General features: G+C 50.1%; 1 protein-coding gene and 1 pseudogene across 2 annotated transcripts in view; both read right to left on the bottom strand.

The window, feature by feature from the left end:
- Nucleotides 1-24996, bottom strand: part of LOC308580876 (major histocompatibility complex class I-related gene protein-like) — a 58351-nt pseudogene that overhangs the window by 6797 nt on the left and 26558 nt on the right. Inside the window, exons 5-8 of the transcript XR_014013455.1 lie at nt 23887-24174; nt 22484-22570; nt 21558-21596; nt 20879-20911 (exon numbers count right to left, since the gene is read on the bottom strand). The product of XR_014013455.1 is annotated as a major histocompatibility complex class I-related gene protein-like (transcript). The remainder of the gene's footprint in view (nt 1-20878; nt 20912-21557; nt 21597-22483; nt 22571-23886; nt 24175-24996) is intronic.
- LOC308581177 (uncharacterized protein) lies at nt 665-13215 on the bottom strand. The gene is made up of 4 exons (XM_081183702.1): nt 13107-13215; nt 10850-11149; nt 6797-6878; nt 665-793 (listed from the first exon to the last, which is right to left on the bottom strand). The coding sequence occupies exons 1-4, from the start codon at nt 13198-13200 to the stop codon at nt 760-762; spliced, it is 510 nt and encodes a 169-aa protein (XP_081039828.1). The 5' UTR covers nt 13201-13215; the 3' UTR covers nt 665-759.

Genomic DNA, 24996 nt, shown 5'->3' on the forward strand with positions numbered 1-24996 from the left:
TAATGGTTCTTTTGATTGCTGTTATAATATTGATTAGTTATGCCATGCATAAAGCAATTTTTAAAATTATTTGACTCATTTTGGTACATAAAAGATGAGACATAATTTCTCTGCATCAATCTGCCCCACTTTCCCCTACCCAAGTGTAAAGGCAAAAGGTTTTTCTGTATCCCGCCTCAAATCTGTCCATTTCAATTTTATTTTTTTACTAAATTTAAAACCCATTTTGCTTTCCTGGCCCCCTCCCTGCTGTTTCTTTCTGCCCCCTCCCCCCATTTGTCTTTTGCCATCCCTTATCCTAGCAAAAGGGGCATGGGGGGCTGTTTTTAAGCATCTCCCCCCCCCATCATACTCTGAAGTGACCCCTTTTCTCCTCCCAGAGGCCCAAACTTATTTCTGCCTCCCCCACCAAGAAAAGTGTTTGCTGTTTGGTCCAAAAAGGAAGACTGTTAAGGGGGGAGGGCAATTTGTAGGGAAACTGCCCCACTGAGCCCCCCTCCCCACTGCCCCCCCTCACCTGTCCTCAGCAGAGTCTCCTTCCCATAGTCCAGGTGTCTCTGCAGCCACTCAATGCATTCCTCCTCCAGGTAGGCCTTCCTGTGCTGGTTCCCGGCCAAGTTAGCATCCCATTTCCTCTTGGTCACTTGCCCCCCTGTATCAGCTGCCGTCCAGGTGAGGGTCTCCTTGTCAAAGGCGATGAAGTCCCTCCCATCGTAGCCGTACTGCCTATACCCTCCTTTGCGCCCGTCTGAACTCAGCTCACAGCCGTACATCCACTGAAGGGTGTGGAAGCCTGGAAGGACCAGAAGAGGCCCAGGAGGTCAAGGGGGGTCAGAGCAGCCCCTTCCCCATCAGCAAAAGAGCCCAGGAAAAAGAATTTATTTCCCTCAGACTCAGGGAAGAGGCAGCAGTCAGGGGGGAGAAAAATCAACCAGCATTGTATCTTTCTGAAGGCTCATCCGCAGAACACGTTCACTGAGGGAAACGCTACAATCCTGAGCCTATGAAGCCCCCCTTTAATTGCCCCCCCTCTCATCGCCTCACACTTTCTCCCCCCACCCCCCCAATTCCTAGTGGATTCTCCCAACTCCCTCGAGGTGGGGGAGGGGTGGGGTTTCCCTTCCTGTCCAACAGGAGCCTCCCTTGCAGGTCGGAGGTCACAGTCTGTCGTCTTTCCCCCCAGCGCTGCTCCTCTGGACCTTGCACCTTTTGGAGGGACGCCTCAGCTGCCCCCCACCCCACCCTAGTGTGGAGTTTGGAACTGACAGGGTTAAAACTCCATGGTGTCCTGTATATGGGAGGAGCTTGACACAGGGAAGTGCGTCACAGTCTGTGTGTGTTCAGAGAAGTGCTTTCACTTCTGACTGAGACTGAGAGAGACACAGCAGCTTGGCACAGAAGCTGCGAGAGTGCTTTTGGAAAGCACAGCGATGCCGGAATGTTCTGATGGATTTATTGCTCTGTAAATAAACGCTTCTAGAGATAAGAACCGATCTGTCTTTGGACTTTATTTATCCCGTATCTCACACGGATGCAGGACCACTGCGACTCTGCTCCCTGCCAGGTCAGCTTCCCGAACAGAGCTGCACAGGGGAAGCCTGACTGGACAGCAGGATTAATTTCCCAAGAAGGGGCAACATGGAAGAGGGACACCCACACATGGGGGGCCCTTTCAAGAGAAAAGGTCTCCTCTTCCCCTCCATCTCTCTCCCCCCAGCTTCTCCATATCAAGGTCCTTTTCCCTAAAAGGAGGAAAGTCTTGGAAGGGCCTTTGGAAAAAGAAGTTTCCTCATAGTCTGGGTGGGAAGGAGAAGCCGGAAGGGGGGTTTGCCCCACTTCAAAATGGCCCCCCCTTCTCAGCAGAAGCCAGGCTGCCCTTGTCAAAGATGGCGGGTCCCTGCATCCCCCTGCCCACCCCAGGGGGCTACCACCAAATCTTCAAAACAACAATAACATTTAAATAAATAAATAAAGAGATAGATAGTGTTTGCTGATGTTTTATGTACATTTTATGGATTTTTCCTGATTTTATTATAACTTTCTAGGTTGTATACTATCTTGATACACTTTTATGGAAAGTACATATTATAAATACTTTAATAAAATCTTCAGTCAATTGATAATAAAAGACGAGCTGGTTTTTATTAGCCAGTCCATGTCCACCTAATAAATCCTTCTTCAACGAACACATGATCCTTATACAGTGGTTCCTTGGATGTCAAACGGCTTGGCTCCCAAACACCGCAAACCCAGAAGTAAGTGTTCTGGTTTGCAAACGTTCTTTGGAAGCCAAACTTCCAACACGGCTTCCGATTGAGTGCAGGAAGCTGTGCCTTGGTTTTCGAACGGTTCTGGGAGTCAAATGGGAGTGGAATCAACTGACTTTATTGGAAGGCAGCTCAAAGATTCAATACATCCCATTTATTGCTGTGGAAAGAGGTGCCATGGATAAATTTTGCCCTCTGTTACTTCAGTCACAACTGGTTGAAATGGAAATATATTCTGCTCTGATTCAGACCACATAACTGTGGGATGTTCTTATATATGCTAATGCTTGTGACTTTTAAATCTGCTCTTCCAGTATCTGAAGCATTGATCTGGCGTTTTCACTTGGCAGGTGGCATCACCCGGCACCCGCTGAGACCCCAGACCCCTGGCAGGGCCCAGAGGTGCTGAGGACCCCAGCCCTGTCTCCTCTAGGCCAGCCAGCAGGGTCAGCAGACAGCCATTTTGATTTCCCACAACAAAACCATGGAGAGAAGCTACGTCCGGCACCCCAAGGCAGGATGGGAAATGGCAATGGTTGCTCCTGGCCATGCACAGAGTTCTGCTGCTCTTTGTTTTTCCGGGGAGCCTGAGGGAGCTCAGCAATGGAGGAGAGGCTGTCCCAGAGGACAACAGGTTGCTCTCACTTCTGATTTAGGCTTCCCCTTTCATCTCAGGAGCCCTTGGCTTACAGCTGAATTGAGTTTGGGTATAGAATGTCTTGCATTACAGAAGCCTCTCTCAACAGAAATCCTGCTTTTCTGGGCTGGATTCATCTAACACAGCTTGTCTAAAAACCAAGTCTTACTTGCACAACTGGGGCTTTCTCCCCATCTCCTTCCCCACAAATCAGCTGGGGGGGGGGGGGAGAAGCCCCAGAAAGGTGTGCAGGGGGAGGAGAAGGGAAATTGCTCCCTCTGGAAAGTAGAATGATTGTAACAGTGCTACTTTGGAGTCCTCCCTCTAGAACTACTCAACATATTTAATAATAATAATAAATAAATAGTATCTTCTACAATGCCATGTCCCAAGGTGATATAGTTCTTTTTATGCACTCAAACAATGGTTTGTGGTTGACCTATGCAAACCACAAACCAAACCACAAACCCCACCAGCTGGTCTGGATATGGAGCTTTTGCTTGGAGGGAAGTTGCTTTGTCTCATTGCTTCTTCAGCATAAATTGCTTTCTCCCTCATTTTATGAATGAAGCTCACTCCCCTCCCGTTTCCTCAAGATGTTAAGTGGGATCAATCACGATACACCTATACCTTCAACAGAATCAGATAACATTTCCGGGGCTGTCCGTGGCACTTTTGAAGTGGCCATCTCATTAGTTTGGGATTTTCTGAGCTAAGCAATTGCAAGAAATGATCAGGAAACAAGAGACGCCCCTTGGTGACATTTGTGGGGCATTTTCCATGGACAGGTGCAGGGGCTCAGGAGGGGCCCAATCCCCATTTTTAAAAGGGGGAGAAGCAGAATTCGCAGGAGGCCAAGAGGAAGCCTGCAAGGCAAGGCCAGGCCTGATCCCACTGCAAGAAAAGCAGACCTGCCCATTGCAGCGCTGGCTTGGTCTCAGCTGACCCCCTGGGTTTCTTCCTTGCAAGCCTGACAAGGCCGACGAAGGCGCCAGAGGGCTCTGGACACACTCAGGCTGACCCCTTTGGCAAGGCTCCTTCCACCTCCATTATTCTGTGTCACAGGTGGGGAATCTCTTTGGCTTCAGGGCCAGATCCTGATCAGGATTGTCCCCAGGGGCCAAAAGGGGCAGGAGGCTGAAGCTGGCATCCTGGCATAGCCCACCCGTCAATCTCACCCACCTTCCAAAAGCCCTTGAGGGGGTTTCCAAGCACCCAGCGGGTGCTCAGCCTCTTGGGAACTGCAGCACAAGGGGCACAGCCTGCCTTGCACTCAGCACTTGGGGAAGCTGGCAAACTGCTTCTTTCTCATCTCCAGGGGAAGCCCTTCCTTCAGGAGCAAATCCCCTCCTGAATCCGGAACATGAAGTCCTGCCAAACTGAGCAGGATTTTACTTCTGCTCATGGGGCAAATCCTACCCCCTGGCAGGCCAAGACTGGCCCACAGCCACAGGTTCCCCACCCCCGTTCTGTGCGGACATTATCGCTTGCCACTTGGGTCCCTGCAACATGGAATAGTGGCTTCAGCTGCATGGAGACTAGACGTGTTTGTTCCAGGAAACAGAAATCTTTGGGTCCATTCCCTCTGTCCCTGCCCTCCATTCATATTAATGGTAAGAGCTGCTCAACGGCGGAAAGGACTCTCTTGGGAAGTGGTGCACTCTCCTTCCTTGGAGGTTTTTAAGCAGAGGCTGGATGGTCAACTGTCATGGATGCTTTAGCTGAGATTCCTGCACTGAAGAGGGTTGGACTAGATGACCCCTGGGTTCCCTTCCGACTCTACGATCCTGTGATTTTCTTGAACTATTATAGAATTCCTTTTTTATTTATGCTGAAAATTATGCAGAGAAAAAACTGGGAGTATCTTAAAGCATCAATCGTAAACGTCATTCTTAGGAAGTAAGCTCTTCCAGACACCTTAGCACTGAACTGCTTGAACTGGCCTTAGGGTTAGTCAAGCCATTACAGAACATAAGAACAGCTTGGCTGCAGGATCAGAGGTCCATGGAATCTGATTTTTGGTGCCTGCTAAAAAGATTTGTGTTTAGGCAAGCCTAACCAAACACAGAGATGTCAATGTTTAAATCTTTTTTCTCTTCATTTCCAAAAATGTTTTAATTGTTTTTGTCTATTGTTTTAAACTGTATTTACCAATAATTTTAGTATTTCTTGCAAATATTGATGCAAATATTTTAATGCAATGAAGCAGTATATTATTAGACAAAATAAAATCTTATTAGACAAAAATAAATACAATGAAGAAGGTTCTGCCAAATGTTGATAAACTCCTAGTTCCAATATGAGACTCTCAAAAAATGATAAGGAGCAGGAGGATAACATGTTTGTCTGTTTAATTGATTTGGAGAAGAAAACAGGGTAGGATTTCTCCAGCTAATCATTGTCATGTATTGTTACACCACTAGATAAAAACACTTCTCTGAAAAGAACTTTTCTATTGATAGGAAGAGAAAACTTTAGATGAGAATTGGGTCTTTAAAATGTTGAGTGTCTGATGTAGAGATAAATTAAGAATTATCCTCAGAGCACATTCAATGCCAACTCCCACAAGACTGCATTTCAGCGAACAAACAGGACTCTTGAAGCACCCTCTCTGGGCGTTACACGTGTGTAGGGGGAAAGTGCTGTGAAAGGTGTTGTGGTGCTGTTAGGGGTAAAGTCCTGAAGCAGGGAACCTGCTTAGGAAGTGAGGAAGTGGAGAAGCCTGGAAGGTGAAGGTGCAAAATCATACAGAGATCTCCCTCCAGACCCAGCAGAGGCTCCCACTTCTGAAGTTCTGATCCTAAATTGCAATTAGAGGGGGGAGTCACTCAACTTTGGGGCTAAACACAAATGCCTCCCCCCACCCTTCCAGCATGCTGGCTCCTTTCACACAACTAACGTCTTAAAAGAATTTTGACATTTCAGAAGAAAGTTATAAAAACAAAAATGTGTGCCAAGAGGCTTTTGTCAGAGGTCTACCAGCTTTTACTAAGTTTAGTGATTCCTGTCATAACAGTTCCAAGGCTGGATGGGGCAGGGGGAGGAGTGTGGCAGAATGCTGGAGGTGTGGGAGCCTTGGGGGCTCTGGTCCACCCTCCCCCCCACTTCATGTATTTGCCACTCTGACCCCCAAAACCCAGTCCATTTGTGTTCCTTAAAAAGGCTTCTCTTTCAACACTGTGCCAGGGAGTGGGAGGGGCTTGGGGATGGTCAGAAGGGTCAGCCAATCAGCACCTCTGTCTGGGCAGCTGGCTTCTCCTTAGGCAGGACCAGAACTCAAGGCTTGCTACTCTCAGCCTCAGGATCCCCACCCTTCTCTTCCCCTCCCAGAGGAAAATGAACTAGACAGATTTCCACCTCAGAAGGCCTAAGCCAAGCCTAGCGTGGAAGGAAGGGCAGGCAATGGAGACATTTCCTGGGTAGGATGTGCAGGTCCAGAGGGTGTCATACTGGGGGGGGGGTGTCTTTGCCCTCCAAGTCTCATTCTATGTCCCCCCCCCACCCCCCACCATCCCAGCCCCCATTAAGACTTCATTAAGAGAAAGGGAGATGCCTCTGCCCTGGTGGAGACCCCCCACCCTCCATTTCCTTTCCTCCCAGCAGCCCCCTCCCTGCAATTCTGGCCCTTGGAGGAAACATTATGGGGGGGGGGGAGGTGTGACTCTGTTCCTCTCCTGCCTTCCACTCACCTCCGCTCTGGTTGTAGCGATTCCGCAGAGTCTGCAGAGCCACCCTGAACACCAGCTCAGAGCCCTGAAAGTTCTGGTTGTTCCTTTCCTGGTAGTGAGGATCCTCCTTCTCCACTTTCTTTATCCAGGAAACTAGGGACTGATATTTCTTGCTTTTCTTGCTGTCACTGTCATACTGAACAAATGGCTGGTCATCCACATACCCCACAGCAATGAACTGGGGCAGCCCCTGGCCAGGCTCAGACACGGCTGTGTAGAAGTAGCGCATGGAGTGAGAAGTGGAGCCTGGAAAGGAAGAGAAAAGGGGGCAGAGAGTTAGGGGTCCTGCAGATGAAGGCAGTGGCCTAATTCTGCTGTATCACAGGCAGCAGCCCTGAATTAGGAGATCCAAAGCTCAGCCGGGTTTGGGGGAGTTTGCAGACCTGCCCTTAAACATAGAGGAGGAAGAGCAGAAGGAGCCTAAGAATTAGAGAGCTGGAAAGGGGAGAGGATATAAATACAAGTAACCACAACAATAGCCCATGGAGCAGAGGGCGAGAAAAAGTTCTGCCAGGCAGCACTAAATCTCTGCATGTCTCTGCTGAGGCTCCATGTGAGGGAGAGAGATGCCAGCCCCTCCCCTTTTGCCAAGGGGGCAGGAATTGCCCCCCACTTGCCAGCGCCAAGCTGATGAGAGCTCCCACAACATGGTCTGAAGGCTCAGGATCCAGGCACTGAACGGAAGCTAAGCAGGCTCAGGTCTGGGAAGTGGATGGAGGGGAGACCAGATGAAGCAAAATCCATATATTGGGAGAACAGGAAGCTGCCTCATCCTGGGTCAGACCACTGGTCCAGGTAGCTCAGAGTTGTCTGCCCTGACTGGGATGGCTCATATATGAAGCAACGGACCTAGGAAAGACACTCCCTTGGAGCCGCCCCACCATCTGACCTTCTGGAGCCATGCACTGAACAACTCTGGCCTGGGTCTTGCTTCCTGGGCTCTGGGAGGCTTTGGAAAGATCTCCTGGGAACTCAGGACAGCCCCACAAGATCCTGTGAGAACCTGCCAGTCTCTTATGCAAGGCAGAGCTGCAAAGCTCTTTCGGTACTGAGACAACCTTGCACAAAAAGAGCTCTCTGTCTTCTGCATATATAATTGGTGTGAATCCAGCATAAGGTTGAAATCCTTCAAGGTAAATGCATTCCAGTTGCTGGTTTCCTGCACTTTCCACCAGTTTTCCAGGGAGATGTAAAGTTAATTGGCCGGCAATTTCCGAGATCTTTCCTGGATCCCCTTTTGAGAATCGGTGCTTAAATGGTTCAATGCTGCAATCTTTCAGTGGTCTGAGCTGCCACCCACAGAGCGGGTTCCCCACTTGAGAAAGAAGGCCCCACAGGGATAGCAGGGACAGGAGGGCAAATGCCACTTTGGGGTCAGGTCTCAACATGTGGCCCCACATCCCCTTTCCCCCCACTTGCCTCTTCACGAGATCGAACACAGGAAGGGGGACAGAGCTCTGGCCACCAGGGGGCCTAATGAGTCTCCACAGCAGATCCCCATCAGAAGCAATTAACTTTTGTTCATGTCCATCAGAAGATTTTGCTGTTTCTGCTCACTCACCATACTCCTTACCCCTCTTCCCAAGTCACAGTGAATGTGTACTAAGGGGGCTGTGTGCCTCCTTTGCGCATGAGGAAAATGCCAAGGCTCCATGGTACTTCTCTAGGGCCACCATTGTGCAGGGTACAGAGAGGGTCCCCCAAGACAGCTGCAGCCCCTTAATTCCCACCCTTTGGGAGGAAGGTGGGGATATAAACTCAATTTTAAAAGATGACTCTGTCAGTACCAAGAAAGGCCTCACAGATTTGGGCATAAGGATGGGACCTCCCTTCCAACACCTGCCCCATTCTCTGCCTAGAGATTAACAAAGACTCAGAGAAACAGCTCACAAAGACTTGGGGAGGGAGGGAGATGATCACAGGCTTTCAGCATCATACCTGGGGCTTCTGCCCCCACCAGAACACCCCCCTCTGACGGAAAAGCTGAGTCAAGTTCAGCGAGAGATGGGGCATTTCCATGGGGAAAGCTAGAGGGGCACAGTGCTAAAAGAGGAAGAGGAGGCTATTCCTGCTTTGCCTCAGGTAGCAGAAATGGGATGTATAATTATTATTATTTATTGAATTTATATACCGCCCTTTCTTCTTCTAAAGCTCACCAAAACTGGATGTCAATGAAGACATTAAAGAAAATACCGCCCTGTACCTGGAGGTCTCAAGGCGGCTGACAGAACAAAATCAAAATATAAATCCACAAAATATTCAATAATAAAAAAGCCAATACCCCCCCCACAAAACCCCCACACACTTTTAAAAGGATGCCAATCAAATCAACCAAAGGCCTGGTTAAAAGGGAATGTTTTTGCCTGACTTAGTCAACAGGTGAATAATGAAGGTGCCAGGCGAACTTCCCTGGGGAGAGCCTTCCAGACGGGGAGCCACTGCAGAGAAGGCCCTGTTCTCGCATTGATGCCACCCTTCGCCCTCTGGACCTCTAGAGGAGGTGGCACAGGAAGGAGATGATCTCAGGGTCCAGGGTCATAGAGAAAGAGGTGGTCCTTGAGGATCCTGTGAAAATTGTGTTGAATGCACTTTGGGCAACTTCACCCTCAAGGAGGAAGAAGCCCACTTGAGTTTGGCCAGTGACTCATCTCAAGACAACTAGGAAACTAAAATAAAAACCATAGACAGGACTCTGAGGGTCCAGCCCCCCTGCGATGGTGGCATCTCAACTGCAGCATCCATGGCAGAAGGCCATACAACCTCCGCTAACCAATCTCCAAGGAAGGAGAATCTACCACCTTCTGAGGGAGATCCACTGTGGAAAACAAAGTTCAAGGAAGCGTAAACCTGCAAGATGAGTTTGCTTGAATTACATACATGCCTTGATGGTGTGTGGACTCTGCTACCTCCCTCCGGCTCAGTTTCCTTTCAGGCAAGATCAAATGGGACCCACTTCTAAGACCCTCCCCTCCCAGGGCAGGGGCTCCCCCCACTTCAAACCACAAGAGCTCAGAGCAAGGCTGCCTCTGGTTGGGGCATCTGGCTGAACAACACAGGCAGATCTGCTCAGTGGTCGGGAGACAAAGAGCCACAAAATGAAGAGGAATCTGAAGGAACCAGGGGTCTCCACCACCCTTTGCCCAGCCCTGTAGCAGACACAGTGAGGGGGCAGCCCCCCATATCAAGAGGGTTTAAGAGAAAAATAACAGGTCTTACTCTTTAGTTCTTAAAGCTTTTAAGTTACATTGAGAATTTTTATGCAACAAGCAACTTTTAAACTAATGCTAGTATTATATTCACACCATTTTCCATTAGAGAACCACAAGAATTATTTACAATAAAGATTCAAGTAGGTAGCCGGGTTGGTCTGATGAAGTCGAAATTAAAAAATTGTCCAGTAGCACCTTAGAGACCAGCTAAGTTTGTTCTGGGTATAAGCTTTTGTGCGCATGCACACTTCTTCAGATACACAGTGTACAAAACGTAGTGAAAGGGGTTGTACAGAAATGGCACAGAGGAGCCCCCTGCATAATTTACAAAATCTACATTTTTGACAGGCAACAGGAAGGGTTTTTTTTTTGGGGGGGGGGAGTCAGAACTGTAAAGCAGGCGAACCTGATTATGAATGTGGCTGTGAAAGGGAACTCCTGAGCAAAGCAACACTGGGAATTGCGGGTGGGGACCCCTTATTCAGACATTCCCCCCTCCCGCAATGAAGTCTGCTCTACACGCGTCCAGCTCCCACCCCCAGGCTGCTCTCTAGAGTGTTTAGCTGAGTTTTCAGAGCGGCTGAGGGTTAGAAGAGGGAAGGTAAAAAATAGAAAAGGGAAGACCTGTACTCTGTCTGTCTGTCTGTCTCTCTCTCTCTCTCACAAACACACACACCAGAGTCAACACGAAGCTGCGGGGGGCGGGACAGGCGAGTCACTTTCCCCCCATTAATCCTGCCAACACCTTCCAGCTTTGTTTTGTTCTTTGCTTGAGCCCCGAGCCCAGGAGTGACGCGGCCCCTGCCCCGGACGGCATACAAAACAAGCCCCAAGTCTGGGAAACAGATGTCTGGGAAGGGATCCGGCTCCACTTCGGACAGGAAACCCCCCGATCGCCCCTTTCAGTGCCCACGAAATGCAATTCACAAAGTCTCGTGTGTCCAGTCCCCCCCCCCCAAAGCTGAGTGGAAATGATTTTCTCCCCCCGCCCCAGAGCAGAGTCCTTACCTGCGCAGTCCAGGAGCAGCAGCAGGTGGGCAGCCGCCCCCAGGATCAGGGGGGGCCAGCGGAGGAGGAGGAGGAGGACCCCCATCTCCCCCCCAAACGAAGCTCCCCTTTTCCTCCTCTCACTCCAGCGACGTCCTTCTCCCTCCGACTCCGAGACCCGCTCTCTGCCCCGCCTGCGGAACCAGCAGCAGAGCGAGCCGGGATTGGGCGAGGGGAAAATATTCCACCAATCAGAAATCGGCGCGCTGAATGCGGCATCAGTCGCCGGGCAGAACTCGAGGCGCAAGTCTGGCAGCGAGGCTGGAGAGGGAAAGAGAAAGTAATTGCAGCTCCTCGCTGGGAATCGCCCCCTCCCTCCCTCCCTCCCTCCCTCCCTTCCTGCCCCCCCGGCAGCTCTTCCTGTCCTGCCCTGCAGGGAGGGCGGAGGGGGGTGGCCAGGGGAGGACCCAAAGTTCAGTCCCCGCATCTCCAGGGGGGTCTGGGAATCCCCCCTCTCTGAAACTGGGGGGAGGGGCTGTGAGATCCGGAGCGAGGTGGACTCCTGGGCTGAGTCAGTGCAAGGCAGCCTCCTGGGACCTGTTTTTAAGAAGTCCTTGCAGGGCTTCAAAGATGGCTCCCTTCTTCCTCCACGGTCAGAGGCAGTAAATGCATTCGCATCCCACTCGCTGGGTGTCCCTCTTCCGTCCTCCTTGCATGCTTCCTTACTGGGGCATCTGGGAGGCCACTGGGAGACGGCCATGCTGGACTCAATGGGCCCCTTTGGGTTGACCCAGCAGCCCGGCTCTTCTCCTGAGTCCCTCTATCTAGTGGCAGGGGGTTCCGGCGGTTAACTGTGTGCCTTGTAAAGAAATGCTCAGTGTTGCAACTAGGGCTGAACCTTAGCGATGAAGTCAAAACACACACGGAGAGAGAGCGTATCACTACACAGAGAAGGGAAGCAGGTGGTGGGACACTGACAACACGTTTGGTTTTAGCACAGGGTCAGGCCAGAGCCCACCAGCTTGCCGCAATTTCCTTTCTCCCTGTGCTTTTTAAAGGGGCATTTTATATCCCCACATATCTCTGCTTCCTGGCCCAACATGAGTTTCTCTCCCCCTGCCTGGGACCCTCTTGAGTCTGCAGGCCCAGGGGGAGTTGGGGGTCAGGGAGGCCCCCTTTGCCCAGCCAGCAAGACCCAGCGGCTGCCCAGCCTCTTCTGGAAGGCCCTGAGCCCAGGCTGGGTGCTTGGCCCAGAGAGTGCTTGGCCCACATCCCACTGCCAGAAGCCTGAACGTTTGAAACCTGAGCTAAGCATGGGACACACAGAGAGAAGCTGCTGCCTTTTCCAAGAAATCAGGAAAGAGACAAGTAGTGGCCGCTCCTTGCCCAAGTACAAGGAAGATTTGGATTTAAGGGGGGGGGGCTGTGAAGTCGGAAGGTAAAGAATTATTTGGGATTTATTCTTTTCCCAAGCTGCATGATCTCTATCGTCCCTATTTCCCCTTGTCTGATGCTAAAATATTATTGTGAGTTTGGGGGGTGGTCTTAGTCTGCAGGATGCCCGAGTCCCTTCTGATTCCTGGATCCAGCCAAGGTTGAAATCTAATGGAGGGATCCATTGTTGAATGATCTTGGTGGGATGATGGCCATAGATGTCACCTAAGCCCCCTCACTAGTATAACCAAAGAAGCCCCTGTGAAGAAGGAGGCTGGCTGTTTTGAGGGGGGCTCTCCAGGACCCACTTTGGGGACTCCATGGGCTCAGTCACCTCAGGGACGTCTTAAGCTTCACTTTTCACCTGCTCCATCCAGTTTTTCTGGACAGGGATAGTCTGCCCACAAGGATCCATGTTCTGCTCACCTCCTGACAGGATTATTGCAATATATGTTGTTTTCCCCAATACAGTAGGGAAGCTTCAGCTGCTACAAGATAAACCTGAGAGGATTTTCACTGCCGCAGCTCATTTAGGGCCAAATCTCACCAGGGCCAAAAGACCCTCTGCCTGTTTGTCTGGTTCTGAATTAAATTCAAAGGGCTAGTCTTGTTTTAGAAAGTCCTCGGTGGCTTGAGGCGCCTTCTGCTCCCCTGGTCTCCTCTGCGGAGGCTTTTCTCCCTCTCCTTTCCCCTCTTCCTGGAGGTGGAGTGGGCGACAACAACTAATGGCCAGGAGGAAAAAGTTTTCTTCTTCACAGACTTTTTAAAGAGTTTTCAGGACTTTAGACATTGCATGTAGCTCTGTTTTCCTGCTGGATAGCTTTGTTATGTAGTTTTAAACCACCCTTGAACCAATTTAGGGAGATGGTGGCATGAAGATGAACAAATAACAAAGCCGCTGCTTGAGGCAGCCCCTTTGGGAAGGAGGAGGCAGCCATTTCCCCTCCCTTTCTGCTTCACTGCCAGCCCTCCACAAAATGGCTTCCGTCCCCGACAAGCAGGCCGGGTGGGGCTGCCTCAGCCTCCCCGCTTCCCTCCCTGCAGAGGAGACCTTTGGTGCAAGGGAGAGCAGCCAAACAAGGCAGAAACCGAAAGCCACAGCAGCCCACAGATCAGGTTGCCTGACTGGGAGATTGGCAGGCAGAAATGTCGCTCAGGGGAAGACGCTTTCTTTCTCCCCACAATGTCCCTCAGCGCCCAGATGGGGAGAGCTTTGGCATTTGTCCCTCTTGGCCTGGCCTGGGCCCCCTCCAGCCTTGGAAAGACCCGTCTCCCTCAGCATGAAGGACAAAACCCTGAGCCTCCACAGCTCTCTTCCTCAAGGCCAAGTGGCCAGGACTCCTGGGTCCCCTTTGGGAGGAGACTCGGCAGGAGCCAGGACTCCTGGGTCCCCTTTGGGAGGAGACTCGGCAGGAGCCAGGACTCCTGGGTCCCCTTTGGGAGGAGACTCGGCAGGAGCCAGGACTCCTGGGTCCCCTTTGGGAGGAGACTCGGCAGGAGCCAGGACTCCTGGGTCCCCTTTGGGAGGAGACTCGGCAGGAGGCAGGACTCCTGGGTCCCCTTTGGGAGGAGACTCGGCAGGAGCCAGGACTCCTGGGTCCCCTTTGGGAGGAGACTGGGCAGGAGCCAGGACTCCTGGGTCCCCTTTGGGAGGAGACTCGGCAGGAGCCGGGACTCCTGGGTCCCCTCTGGGAGGAGACTCGGCAGGAGCCGGGACTCCTGGGTCCCCTTTGGGAGGAGACTCGGCAGGAGCCGGGACTCCTGGGTCCCCTTTGGGAGGAGACTCGGCAGGAGCCAGGACTCCTGGGTCCCCTCTGGGAGGAGACTCGGCAGGAGCCAGGACTCCCGGGTCCCCTTTGGGAGGAGACTCGGCAGGAGCCAGGACTCCCGGGTCCCCTCTGGGAGGAGACTCGGCAGGAGCCAGGACTCCCGGGTCCCCTCTGGGAGGAGACTCGGCAGGAGCCAGGACTCCCGGGTCCCCTCTGGGAGGAGACTCGGCAGGAGCCAGGACTCCCGGGTCCCCTCTGGGAGGAGACTCGGCAGGAGCCAGGACTCCCGGGTCCCCTTTGGGAGGAGACTCGGCAGGAGCCAGGACTCCCGGGTCCCCTTTGGGAGGAGACTTGGCAGGAGCCAGGACTCCCGGGTCCCCTTTGGGAGGAGACTCGGCAGGAGCCAGGACTCCCGGGTCCCCTTTGGGAGGAGACTCGGCAGGAGCCAGGACTCCCGGGTCCCCTTTGGGAGGAGACTCGGCAGGAGCCAGGACTCCCGGGTCCCCTTTGGGAGGAGACTCGGCAGGAGCCAGGACTCCCGGGTCCCCTTTGGGAGGAGACTCGGCAGGAGCCAGGACTCCCGGGTCCCCTTTGGGAGGAGACTCGGCAGGAGCCAGGACTCCCGGGTCCCCTTTGGGAGGAGACTGGGCAGGAGCCAGGACTCCCGGGTCCCCTCTGGGAGGAGACTCGGCAGGAGCCAGGACTCCCGGGTCCCCTCTGGGAGGAGACTCGGCAGGAGCCAGGACTCCCGGGTCCCCTCTGGGAGGAGACTCGGCAGGAGCCAGGACTCCCGGGTCCCCTCTGGGAGGAGACTCGGCAGGAGCCAGGACTCCTGGGTCCCCTTTGGGAGGAGACTCGGCAGGAGCCAGGACTCCTGGGTCCCCTTTGGGAGGAGACTCGGCAGGAGCCAGGACTCCTGGGTCCCCTTTGGGAGGAGACTCGGCAGGAGCCAGGACTCCTGGGTCCCCTTTGGGAGGAGGCTCGGCAGGAGCCAGGACTCCTGGGTCCTCTTTCTGGCAGGCAAAAGGCATCTTCCTCTCTTGCTGACTATGCCTTCAAAAAATGAATATTTATATCTAGGTGGCGTTCATGTTCTCCTCATAACGGCCCTGAGAGGCCCCAGGTCCCTGAGGGAGCTTCATGGCTGCGTGGGGATTTGAACCCAGGACTCCCAGGCTCCTATATCCCAGTCAAACCACAGCCCCACACTGGATCCCTGTAAGCTTCTCCACCTCTCAAGACTAGGCCTGCAGGGACATCTCTCCTGACATTATTTTTGTCCCCTTCTTGATATTGTGTGGAAACAGCAACAAGTCTTCTTGCCCCTTAAAGGCTAGCAAATAAATGATGGCATAAAAACGTCCTTGGTGTGGTTCTCTGATCCAAACTGGGTTGTTTCCCAGGAGCCTTTGACCCCTTCTGCCTCCCTCAGCAACCTCTGAGTCAGGTGGGAAAGTCCCAGGGCAGTTCCCAGAACAAGGCCTTTTTATTTTAAATGTTTGTTTTCATTTTTACTTATAAGATGAATAGCTGAGGGTGCAGTAAACAGTCTTTGGCAAGTTCCAATAATCTAAATTTTGTTTGCATGCCAAGCTAGCAAAGGAATTTCAAGTAACTGCATCTCAGGCTGCTTGACTGACATTTCTCACAGGAATTGAAGAACGGAGGCAGGTTTCACTGAGAAAGTACTCATCCTTCATTAACACCGGGGTGTTTCTGTTTGTTTCCAGGGTGGATTCCTGCCCTCACGCTCTCTCTCTGCCACAAGACACCCTCGCCCATTTCTCTACAGTCCCTAGTTGTCTTTTCTCGCTTTCTCCTTTTTGCGATCCTCCGCTGCCCCCTGCCGGCTGCTTTCTTCCCCAGCTGAAGTGGAAATCAGGTGATTTCTAGGAAATCCTTCAAGGGACCAGTTGAAGCAAGTCACGGGTTGCAAGAAAATGGTCAAGGTTCCCACATATGTCACAGCTTTGGAATCGGTGCAAGTGGGTGTATGCCTACCTATGGTATGGAAAAGCGGAAATATATAAAAGTTTTACAAATCAGGTAATCAGAAAAAACCTATTTAGAGTATGGGAAAAGTATGAAAACTTATTAGAAAGAAAAGCACCACTGTGGAAGCTACAACCAGGAAAAGAATGAATATGGATAAACAGTGGTTAACTTACAGTGAAATTTTATCTCTTACAGGACAGGAACCAAAACTGAGAAATCTCGAGGAATTAAGAAATCTCGTTACCAATTAGCTACAGGTACATCACATAATGAATTGTTTAAGATGGCTTAAAATGGAAAAATGGCTTTGCAGAACAAAAGTCTCAGTTTACCAAAGACCTATTAGATACAAATATAAAACCATTATCAAATATGTACAAACTGCATATTTGGGAGTGGGAAACTGAAGAGGAATTTGTGAAATTTAGCAGGATTAAGTGGGCACAGGATGTGGGTCACAATATCGATCATGAATTATGGGGAAAGTTGTGGAAAATAAATAATAATAATAATAATAATAATAATAATAATAATAATAATAATAATAAATTCTATTTATATCCCGCCCTCCCCAGCTGAAGCCGGGGTTAGGGCTGCTAACAACAATAAAACAGTACAACACAACACAACACTCTAAAATCATTCATTATAAAATTAATTCAAAGCAAACCACTTTTTTTTGCAGCAAGTTATGCGATAAAAAATTATATGATGAAAATGGCCCACAGATGGTATTTAACACCCACCGGTGAAAATTTCTAAAGAAGAAAAAGGAGTATGTTGGAAGTGTAATGAAATTGAGGGATCTTTTATTCACAAGTGTTGGTCGTCCAAAATAATTAAGGAATATTGGGAAACTATATAAAATGAATTTAAAAAGATACACCTGAGAGTTTCCTTTTGGGGATGGTAACAACAGAGGTCCCCCCAAAATAAAAGAGTTTATTACTATACACCACTGCCGCAGTTAGAACCTTATTGGCACCAAGGTGGAGAACAAGGATAGCACCCACTCAGGAAGAACGGCAGTGTAAAATGTTTGAATGTACTGAACTAGCTGGTCTGACGAACAAGATAAGAGAAAACAGATATAAGGAATATAAGGAGGAATGGATGTTGTTTCTTGACTATTTCAAGAACTAGTATAGAGAAAGACATAGCTTAGCAGGTCTCGTGTAAACCCAGCAGAGTTGATCTAGATAAGAGTATTTAATAGATAACAAATTGGATGATTAAAAAGATGTGGATTACGCAGAGTAGTAGAAAAGCAAAGGAAACAGGAAAAGTGTGGAAGGAAAGTCATATGGTATATGCATACATGTTGTATTTGGTATGAAGTTGTAAGTGGGGCAGGGGAAGAGGATGGAAGGAGAGGGGGGATGTTAAATATTCTCTCTGTTCCTGTTTTTGAAAATGCAAATAATTTTTTTAAAAAAACTGATCCCCTCCCCACGGAGACCTCTTTTCAAGGTGGGCATCCACCCCCACTTACCAATGAAAGACCTGGTAGAGCTGCTTAAATGTTAACATAGGTCCCAGTCTACAACCTTCTACGATTATACAATAAAATAATACTAATACAGAAATAATAATTTGGGGTGCTTTGCAACCATCAGTGCAGTTCTCCATGTGTTGCCTAGACGTACTATTATCTGCGCATGTACATGTGCAAATGATTTGCAGTGCTCCAATATCTGCTTGTTTTCTGCCAAGACCCATTGGACATAGCATAACTCACACACCAAGGCCAGCCCAATACATTTTGACACCCGAGGCCGGCCCCAAAATGGCATCCCTCCCCCCACCAGGGAAGAAGCAGCGAGGGAAGATTTACATCCAGGGCGGAGGGAGAAAGATTAGCTCATTTTAAATGGTATTGTTTTAACATTTTGGTGTTTGCTGCCCTGAGCTGCTTTGGGAGGAAGAGTGGGATAAAAATGTAAAACAAATTAAATATTTTGGGCATCTCCTTTTCATTTCAGTGGGAGAACTTCTTCCTGGGATTGTGGACTTTAGGGGGAACCCTGCCTTGGTCATTTCCCACCACACTCTGCCCCAGATCAGCTCTCTATATATTTCTTTTATTATATTCCCAACCCTCCTTTCTTCCATCCTGGAAGCAAAGGCAGCATCCAGGTGGTCCCCAATCCAGGCACTGAGCGGACTTCACACCCTCTTGGCTTCAGCAACAAGGTGGCCTCATGTAACTTAAGCCCACACCTGCGAAAACACAGATTCTGTCCCCATCTCGCTTAGGACTCTAGTTCTTCAGTCGCTTTGCACCAGGAGACCAATTATTGGCACCTCCCTGCCAGAGTCTGTGCATATTCTCAGGAGATGCTGGTCTCTGGAACTACTGTGATAAGAAGGAAAGAACCACTAAAGAAGAAGGGGGTGCACCCTTATTTATTTCAGTCAAATAGATACAGTGGTACCTCTGGTTACATACTTAAATAGTTCCGGAGGTCCGTTCTTAACCTGAAACTGTTCTGAACCTGAAGCACCACTTTAGCTAATGGGGCCTCCCGCTGCTGCCACACCGGCGGAGCACGATTTCTGTTCTCATCCTGAAGCAAAGTTCTTAACCCGAGGTACTATTTCTGGGTAAGCGGAGTCTGTAACCTGAAGCATATGCAACCCGAGGTACCACTGTACTACAAAATAATAATTATAATTTTATTATTTTTACCCTACCCACTTGGCTGGGTTTCCATTAAAAACAGAGTAAAACTTCAAACATTAAAAACTTTCCTTTAAATGCCTGCCTTCAGGTATAAAAATAATACAGTGGTACCTCTGGATGTGAACGGGATCCGTTCCGGAGCCCTGTTCGCATCCTGAAGCAAACGCAACCCACATCTGCACGTGTGCAGGTTGCGATTCGCCACTTCCACGCATACGTGTGATGTCATTTTGACCGTCTGATGGTCGTAACAGTCATGTGATGTCATACTTCCGGGTCGCCGCAGCCGCAACCTGAAAATACTCATCCTGAAGCTACTTTGACCCAAGGTATGACTGTAATAACAATTACATCCAGTGTCGTCAAAGGAAGGTGCAGCAAATCCACTGGGTTAGGCAACAAGAGTCCTGGGGCCCCTGGAGGTTAAAGAGAGTTACTGTCTTGTTATTTCCACAAAAGAGTCTCCTTAAGTAATGCCAGCCTATGAGAAGGGAAGGAAGATGGCGAAAATCTCATGGTGGGAACCGCAGAGAGGAAAAATATGTTCCTCAAGGGCCACAGTGGGAGAATTTCCTCCTGGGATTGCAGACTTTGGGGGCAACCCCGCCTTGGTCATCTCCCACCACCCCCTGCCCCAGATCAGATATCTATACATTGATTTTATTATATTTCCAGGCCTCTTTTCTTCCGTCCTGGAACCAAAGGCAGCATCCAGGTGGCTTCCCCCACCCCCAGGCCCTGAGCAGAATTCACACCCTCTTGGCTTCAGGTGACTTAATTCCACCCCTGCAAAGCCACAGATTCTGTCCCCATCTCGCTTTGGACACTAGTTCTTCAGGCACTTTGCACCGGGAGATCAATTATTGGCACCTCCCTGCCAGAGTCTGTGAATATTCCCAGGAACTTCAAAATCTCTGGAACTCCTGTGATAAGAAGGAAAGAACCACTAAAGAAGGAGGTGGAACACCCTTGTTTATTTCAGTCCAATGAATATTGCAAAGCAATAATGACAATTACATCCAGTGTCTTCAAAGCAAGGTGCAGCAAATCCATTGAGGCATAAAAGTCTTATTTCTAGAAAAAAATAAGGAATGCCGGCCTATGAGAAGGGAAGGAAGATGGAGGGAATCATATGGTGGGAACCGCAGAGAGGAAAAACAAGTTCCTCAAGGGCCACAGGTGGAAAAGCAAGAATGTGTGAGATAAAAATTAGGCAAATTGAAGGCAACTAATTTACTTGGAAGAGTTCATGTGGTCCCAGTCCCAGAGGGTCACCCCCCGCCCTAGAAGGCGGTGGGGACCAGGCAACAAGTCTCATGAACTGAAGGCCTGAAGCCCAAAAGAAGGGGCTGCTTATTTCAGATCAAACTCTGGCCATGGAGCTCCTGATCTGCCTCTTCTCCTTGCTGGCTTCCTCCTTGGCTGTCAGCAGAATCTGAAGCAAGAATTGGCCAAAATCCATCAGAAAAACATGATTATCCTCCAATTCTAGTTACAGCTGGAGTCAGAATGGATGAGTGAGAGCCAGGATTAAGGAACATCCTAAACAGCTCTGAGCCTCTGTAAGTCACAGCAAAACCTGGGCAGGCTCCTTCTGGTCTCATCTCACACATTGGGCTGGTATGAAACTGCAGAAATAAAGAACAGGGGTGTTTAAAAGTTAAGCCAACATCATGGTGTGGGGGCATCAGCATTACAGAGCTAGTGGGAACCCAAAGGCCATCTAGTCCAGCCTCACCATCCCTCATCATGTCAAATCAGACCTAAGATATGCTAGGAACACCACCAAAATGGGCGCGCAGAGCAAATGCCTGCAGAGGGCAGCTCCAGCAAGTGAGCCAAGCTGCACTCTTTGGGGGAATACCGGAAGGACACAAAGCAGTCCTGCTAGAAGGAAAAATTCCTTCCAGAACCCAAAATGTGATTCCCTCTTATTCAGATCCTGGGGAGAACCTATTTGTCAGATGGAGGGGATCCTCTGTGGAGCTCAGATGGAGAGACAGAATGAGTCACAAGAGTGATTTTCAGCTCAATGGACACTGCAGATTATGTCACTCTTGGAAACCCCAAGGGGGGTAACAGAAGAAGGTTTTCCCCATTTGAGGATGTTCCCCACGGAGTCTTCTGCAAGAGACCCCCCCTTTGCCCCCACCTGCCCCCCCCACTTACCCTTGGTGGAGCTGTCGGACCCCTGGTCGCTTGCTGCAAAAGGGAGGAAACACAGGAGTTAGGATCCCAGGGAGGGAGATCCCACCCCCCCAGCCCTTCTCCTCCCTCCTTCCAACCCCATCCCAGATCAGGCTCAATATGGGGAGGGGCCTAAGAAGAGTTCAGGGACAGGCAGCCCAGAGGCAAGGGGGCTCAAGGACAGCAGTGGGGGGAGAAGCAGGTGCTGGAGGGCAAAGAGAGATGGGCACAGCCTGGCATGGAGGAAGTGGGGGACTAGAGCTGGGGTGGGTGCGATCTGGGCAGGAAGGCAGAAGGACTGGGGGAGAGCAATGGTGGGTTCCTAACACCCAGAGACTAGAGCTAACCAACCAAATCTTTAGCTTCAGGTTCTAGTAGATTAAACCCCCAGAGACCCCTCTCTCCCCGCACCCTCGGCTCTTCCTCCTGCTCCTTCCTGGAGCCCCTCCCTCAGCCGACAGTCTCTCTACAGCCTTTTCCTGGCCCTGAAGGATTCCTTGCTGTCCACAGACAGGCTGAGCAGACAGGCTGAAGCTTCCCATCAGGGTCTTGGGCTTAAGGACTAGGCCACCACCAGGTTTGGTTTGGTCTGTTTGTAACCTGTTCCTGCTCCATATTGGGGGGAAATATGTCAGACAGAGAGAGGGGAGGAGTCACTCACTTGAGGCTGCTTTGTAGGCTGATTTCTCACTCCGTTTCCCTGTGAAGACAAAAGCAGAAAGTCAGAGCTGGAAGGGACCTCCAGAGGCCACACAATTCCATTTTGACCATTTGGCTCTCAGATGCTGAAACCTTCCCAGATGCTTCTCTTGTTTCTTCCAAACACCTCCAAGGAAGGGGAGCCCAGAAGGGGAGCTTTTCAAGGAACTCATTTTACAAAGAAGTAGAAAAAAATGAGGAAATTAAATTAAAAAATCAACATGAAAGCCAGGTAGTAGACAAATTCCAAGAGGCTGGAAGGAAACATTGTCCAGTCCCTTCACTCATTCCTTTTCAGATTATTATTTCACTCCCAGCAGACCCCTAAATTTGCCCAGAGAGGGTGGGGAGAAGAGATAATGCACTTTAACAGTGCAATTCTAGGCAAGTCTACTCAGAGGAATGTCCTATTCAGTTCAATACAGCATCCTCCCAGATCAATATTTATTTATTCATTTATTGAAGATAGCAGGGCAGTTCACAACATAAAAATACAAAATGAGAGCACAAAATACATAATAAAGGAAAAACAAACCAGTAACTCTGCTCCCACAAACACATTTAAAAGGCCAAAGGCCTGGTTAGAGAGAAAGGATTTTGCCTGGCACCTAATGATTTGTAAGGAAGGCTCCCTGCTAAGTGTGTACAGGACTGAAGGCTTAGGACTGATTAAAACGTCAGGTGGGAAATGAACTTCCTGAGCACAGAGTGAGTGCAAAGGAATGGCCAACAGGACTTTTGATTCATGTTCAAAGGGTGTTTTATGGGGAGGGGTCTCTGTAGGGATGCCAGCGACAATTGCCAGGAATCTCCACCAGCACATTCCCAGTCGGAGGCCAAGACAGAAGGACACAGGAGAGGCAGCAAACGCATCCAGGATTTACTTACTGCGGATGATGAAGATGATGATCCCAGAGACCAGCAGGATGGCAGCCATGACACCCAAAATGGCTCCCACAATGAGCCCCAGGTTACCTAAAAGGAGGCAAGAGACATTTTTATTCAGACTGGTGGCAGGAGCTCCCCAAGGCCTCAAGCAGGAGAATGGAGTGGAGGTGCTGAGCTATGAGCCCGGGAGGATTTTACGTGTGCAAAGCAGGCCCTCTTTCTCCCTCCTAACAGGCCACGGTCTTCTCTGTAGTGCCCCCAATACAATGGTCCTTCTCCCCACCAGAGTCCAGCATTAGAGGTCTTCAAAATAACCAGTTCATTTAAGGAAGACAGTTGACAGGCACACCTGCTTCATCACAGACTCCAGACTTAAAAGCAGGTCTCCTCCTGCTCAGGTGCTTCAGCCTTCTCTGTCCTGACCCTGAGAGGAAGGGATTCCCTCCCCTCTGAGACCCCCCAGAGCCCAGCATTACAGGCCTTCAGGGAAGACACAAACCCTTAGGAAGAAGCATCTTGTTTAGGGTTGCCATATGTCCAGTCCTTTTTCAGACTTAAAATGTCTGTCCAGACAAAATTTTTAAATGAGTCAAAATGTCCAGGTTTTTTTGTTTGGGTGGAATCTCTGAAGTCCGTAGCGCTAGTGAGTGAGCCCTGGTCCCCTCTGCCCTGCCTGTGGGAGTCTTTGGCTCAAGGGCCGCTTCCATAATCCTCGCTTGCCTGCCTGTGAGAAGGAGAGTCTGGGCTGTGGGTGGGGATGTGCGTTCCTGTGCTCCTGCTGGGGAAAAGGGAGTCTGGCTCTTAAGACATTCTGCTTTGGTTCCTGCAGGCACAGCTTTCCTGGCGATGTGTGAGAGACAAGCATTGTTATTAAAATTCCTGCTTGCCCTTCCCAGCGGTGTGCGGGTGTTTGGGCGAAGTGGAGATGAGTATCAGTTTTTCTAGCTGGGCACGGGTGTGAGGAAGAGCGAGTGAGAATCTTTATCACTGTGAAGGACAGTCAGTCCAGGGCTCCCTCTTTTAAGTCCGTTGCCGCTTTTTCAGTCACAGAGAGTGTGAGTAAGTCAGCCATGTGGAGGAGGTCGTATTGTTTTGAAGAAATAACACGTCTGCCCACATTCTGTGGCATGACAACAGCTTGGGCTTAAAGTCAAAAAGGTGACAGCCAGTTTTTACCTACGACATCCAATTCGAGTTTAAGGCCTATGAGACACTTGCCAGAAAAGGCTGCATCTCTGCTGAAATCTACAGATTCCAATTCAGTCGCTTGCCTCCAGAGACATGGACAGGATCCAACTGGGGTTCCCCATCTGAGCTGTGCTGCTGCTGAAGGGAGGAGTTGGGTGGAAATCCCCCTCCCAGAGCCCACCCCTTCCCCTCCTGTCTGTCTGTCTGTCTCTCACCAGGCTCCTTCTCCCAGGCCACGTCCAGAGGCTTCTCCAGGCTGTCGTGCTCCACGCGGCACCGGAAGCGCTCCCTCTCCTCGGGGTCGATCTGGACACTGAGCAAGAGATAGTAGGTCCCGTCCGAGTTGGGGGCGACCAATCCTCGGAGGGTGCCCTCCTGCCAGACCTCCCCGTCCTTCACCCAGTTGGCCTCAATCTCCTTGGGGTAGAAGCCGTGGACTTGGCAAACGAGGGTCTCCAGGCCGTCATAGTCTGCCTTCCTGGTCACCTTCACCACCGGAGCCTCTGCAAAAAGGGCAATCATTAATTGGGGTTAATGATAGACATCCACAACGGGAGCCTGAAGGAATCCTGTATTTTTTAAGAGCAGAGGAGCAGGGACCCAAGGGGAAACCTAGTCAGAATCTCACATCTCCAGAAATTAAAAAGAACTATGAATAAATGGGGTTTCCTCAAGCTGCCTTGGCATCTTCCCCAGTCAGTGTCTATGCTGGAACTATTTTTAGATGTTTACCAAAGCAGACTCCTTTGGGAGGGAGGATTGGTACAAATTAAATTAATTTGTCATCTTGCAAAGCTCTAACACTACTCAAACATGACAACTTGTGGTTCCAAGATTGTCCCAGGGAGCTGCCTCTAGGCTGAGGGGCAAATTTCACCAGGTCCCCAATGGCGGGATTCATTCAGATCCTTCGAAGTTGCAAGTCATGAACTGAGGGCAGCTCAGACTGATCCTGGTTCCTCTCTTGAGGGGGAAGAAATCCTGGACTCACTGCTCTGTTCTCCGGGACTTTTCAGCTCCATAGTTAGTGAACAAAGTCAACAGCCCTGGGAAAGACAGAGCTCCTTTCTAGTTCTCCCGCCTGCCCTTGTTGTCACCCTTGAAAACGCTTCATTGTGGCTTTTGGGGTGAAATCCTCAACCTCAACAAATATGCTCAGTGTCTTTGGGGTGAATTATCACGAGGCCCCCATAGATGAATTTGCTCAGATCTCTCTAAGCACGGCTAATACGTATGTGTCATTCCTCAAAAAGGGAGGGTGCTAGAATTATTTCATTTTTAATTAACGTTAATATCAGCAAAGCTAATAAAGAGAGACAGGAAGA

This window comes from Podarcis bocagei (genome assembly GCF_964188305.1).
Source record: "Podarcis bocagei genome assembly, chromosome: 2".
NCBI lineage: Eukaryota > Metazoa > Chordata > Lepidosauria > Squamata > Lacertidae > Podarcis > Podarcis bocagei.

Coding starts and splice junctions, on each gene's coding strand:
- LOC308581177 (XM_081183702.1), bottom strand. CDS start 13,200: ATGGCTGCCTCCTCCTTCCCAAAGGGGCTGCCTCAAGCAGCGGCTTTG. Junction 11,150..13,106: donor CTCCCTAAATTGGTTCAAGG/GTGGTTTAAAAC, acceptor TTCCCTCTCCAG/CCTCGCTGCCAGACTTGCGC. Junction 794..6,796: donor CCCCAGTTCATTGCTGTGGG/GTATGTGGATGA, acceptor TGGTCCTTCCAG/GCTTCCACACCCTTCAGTGG.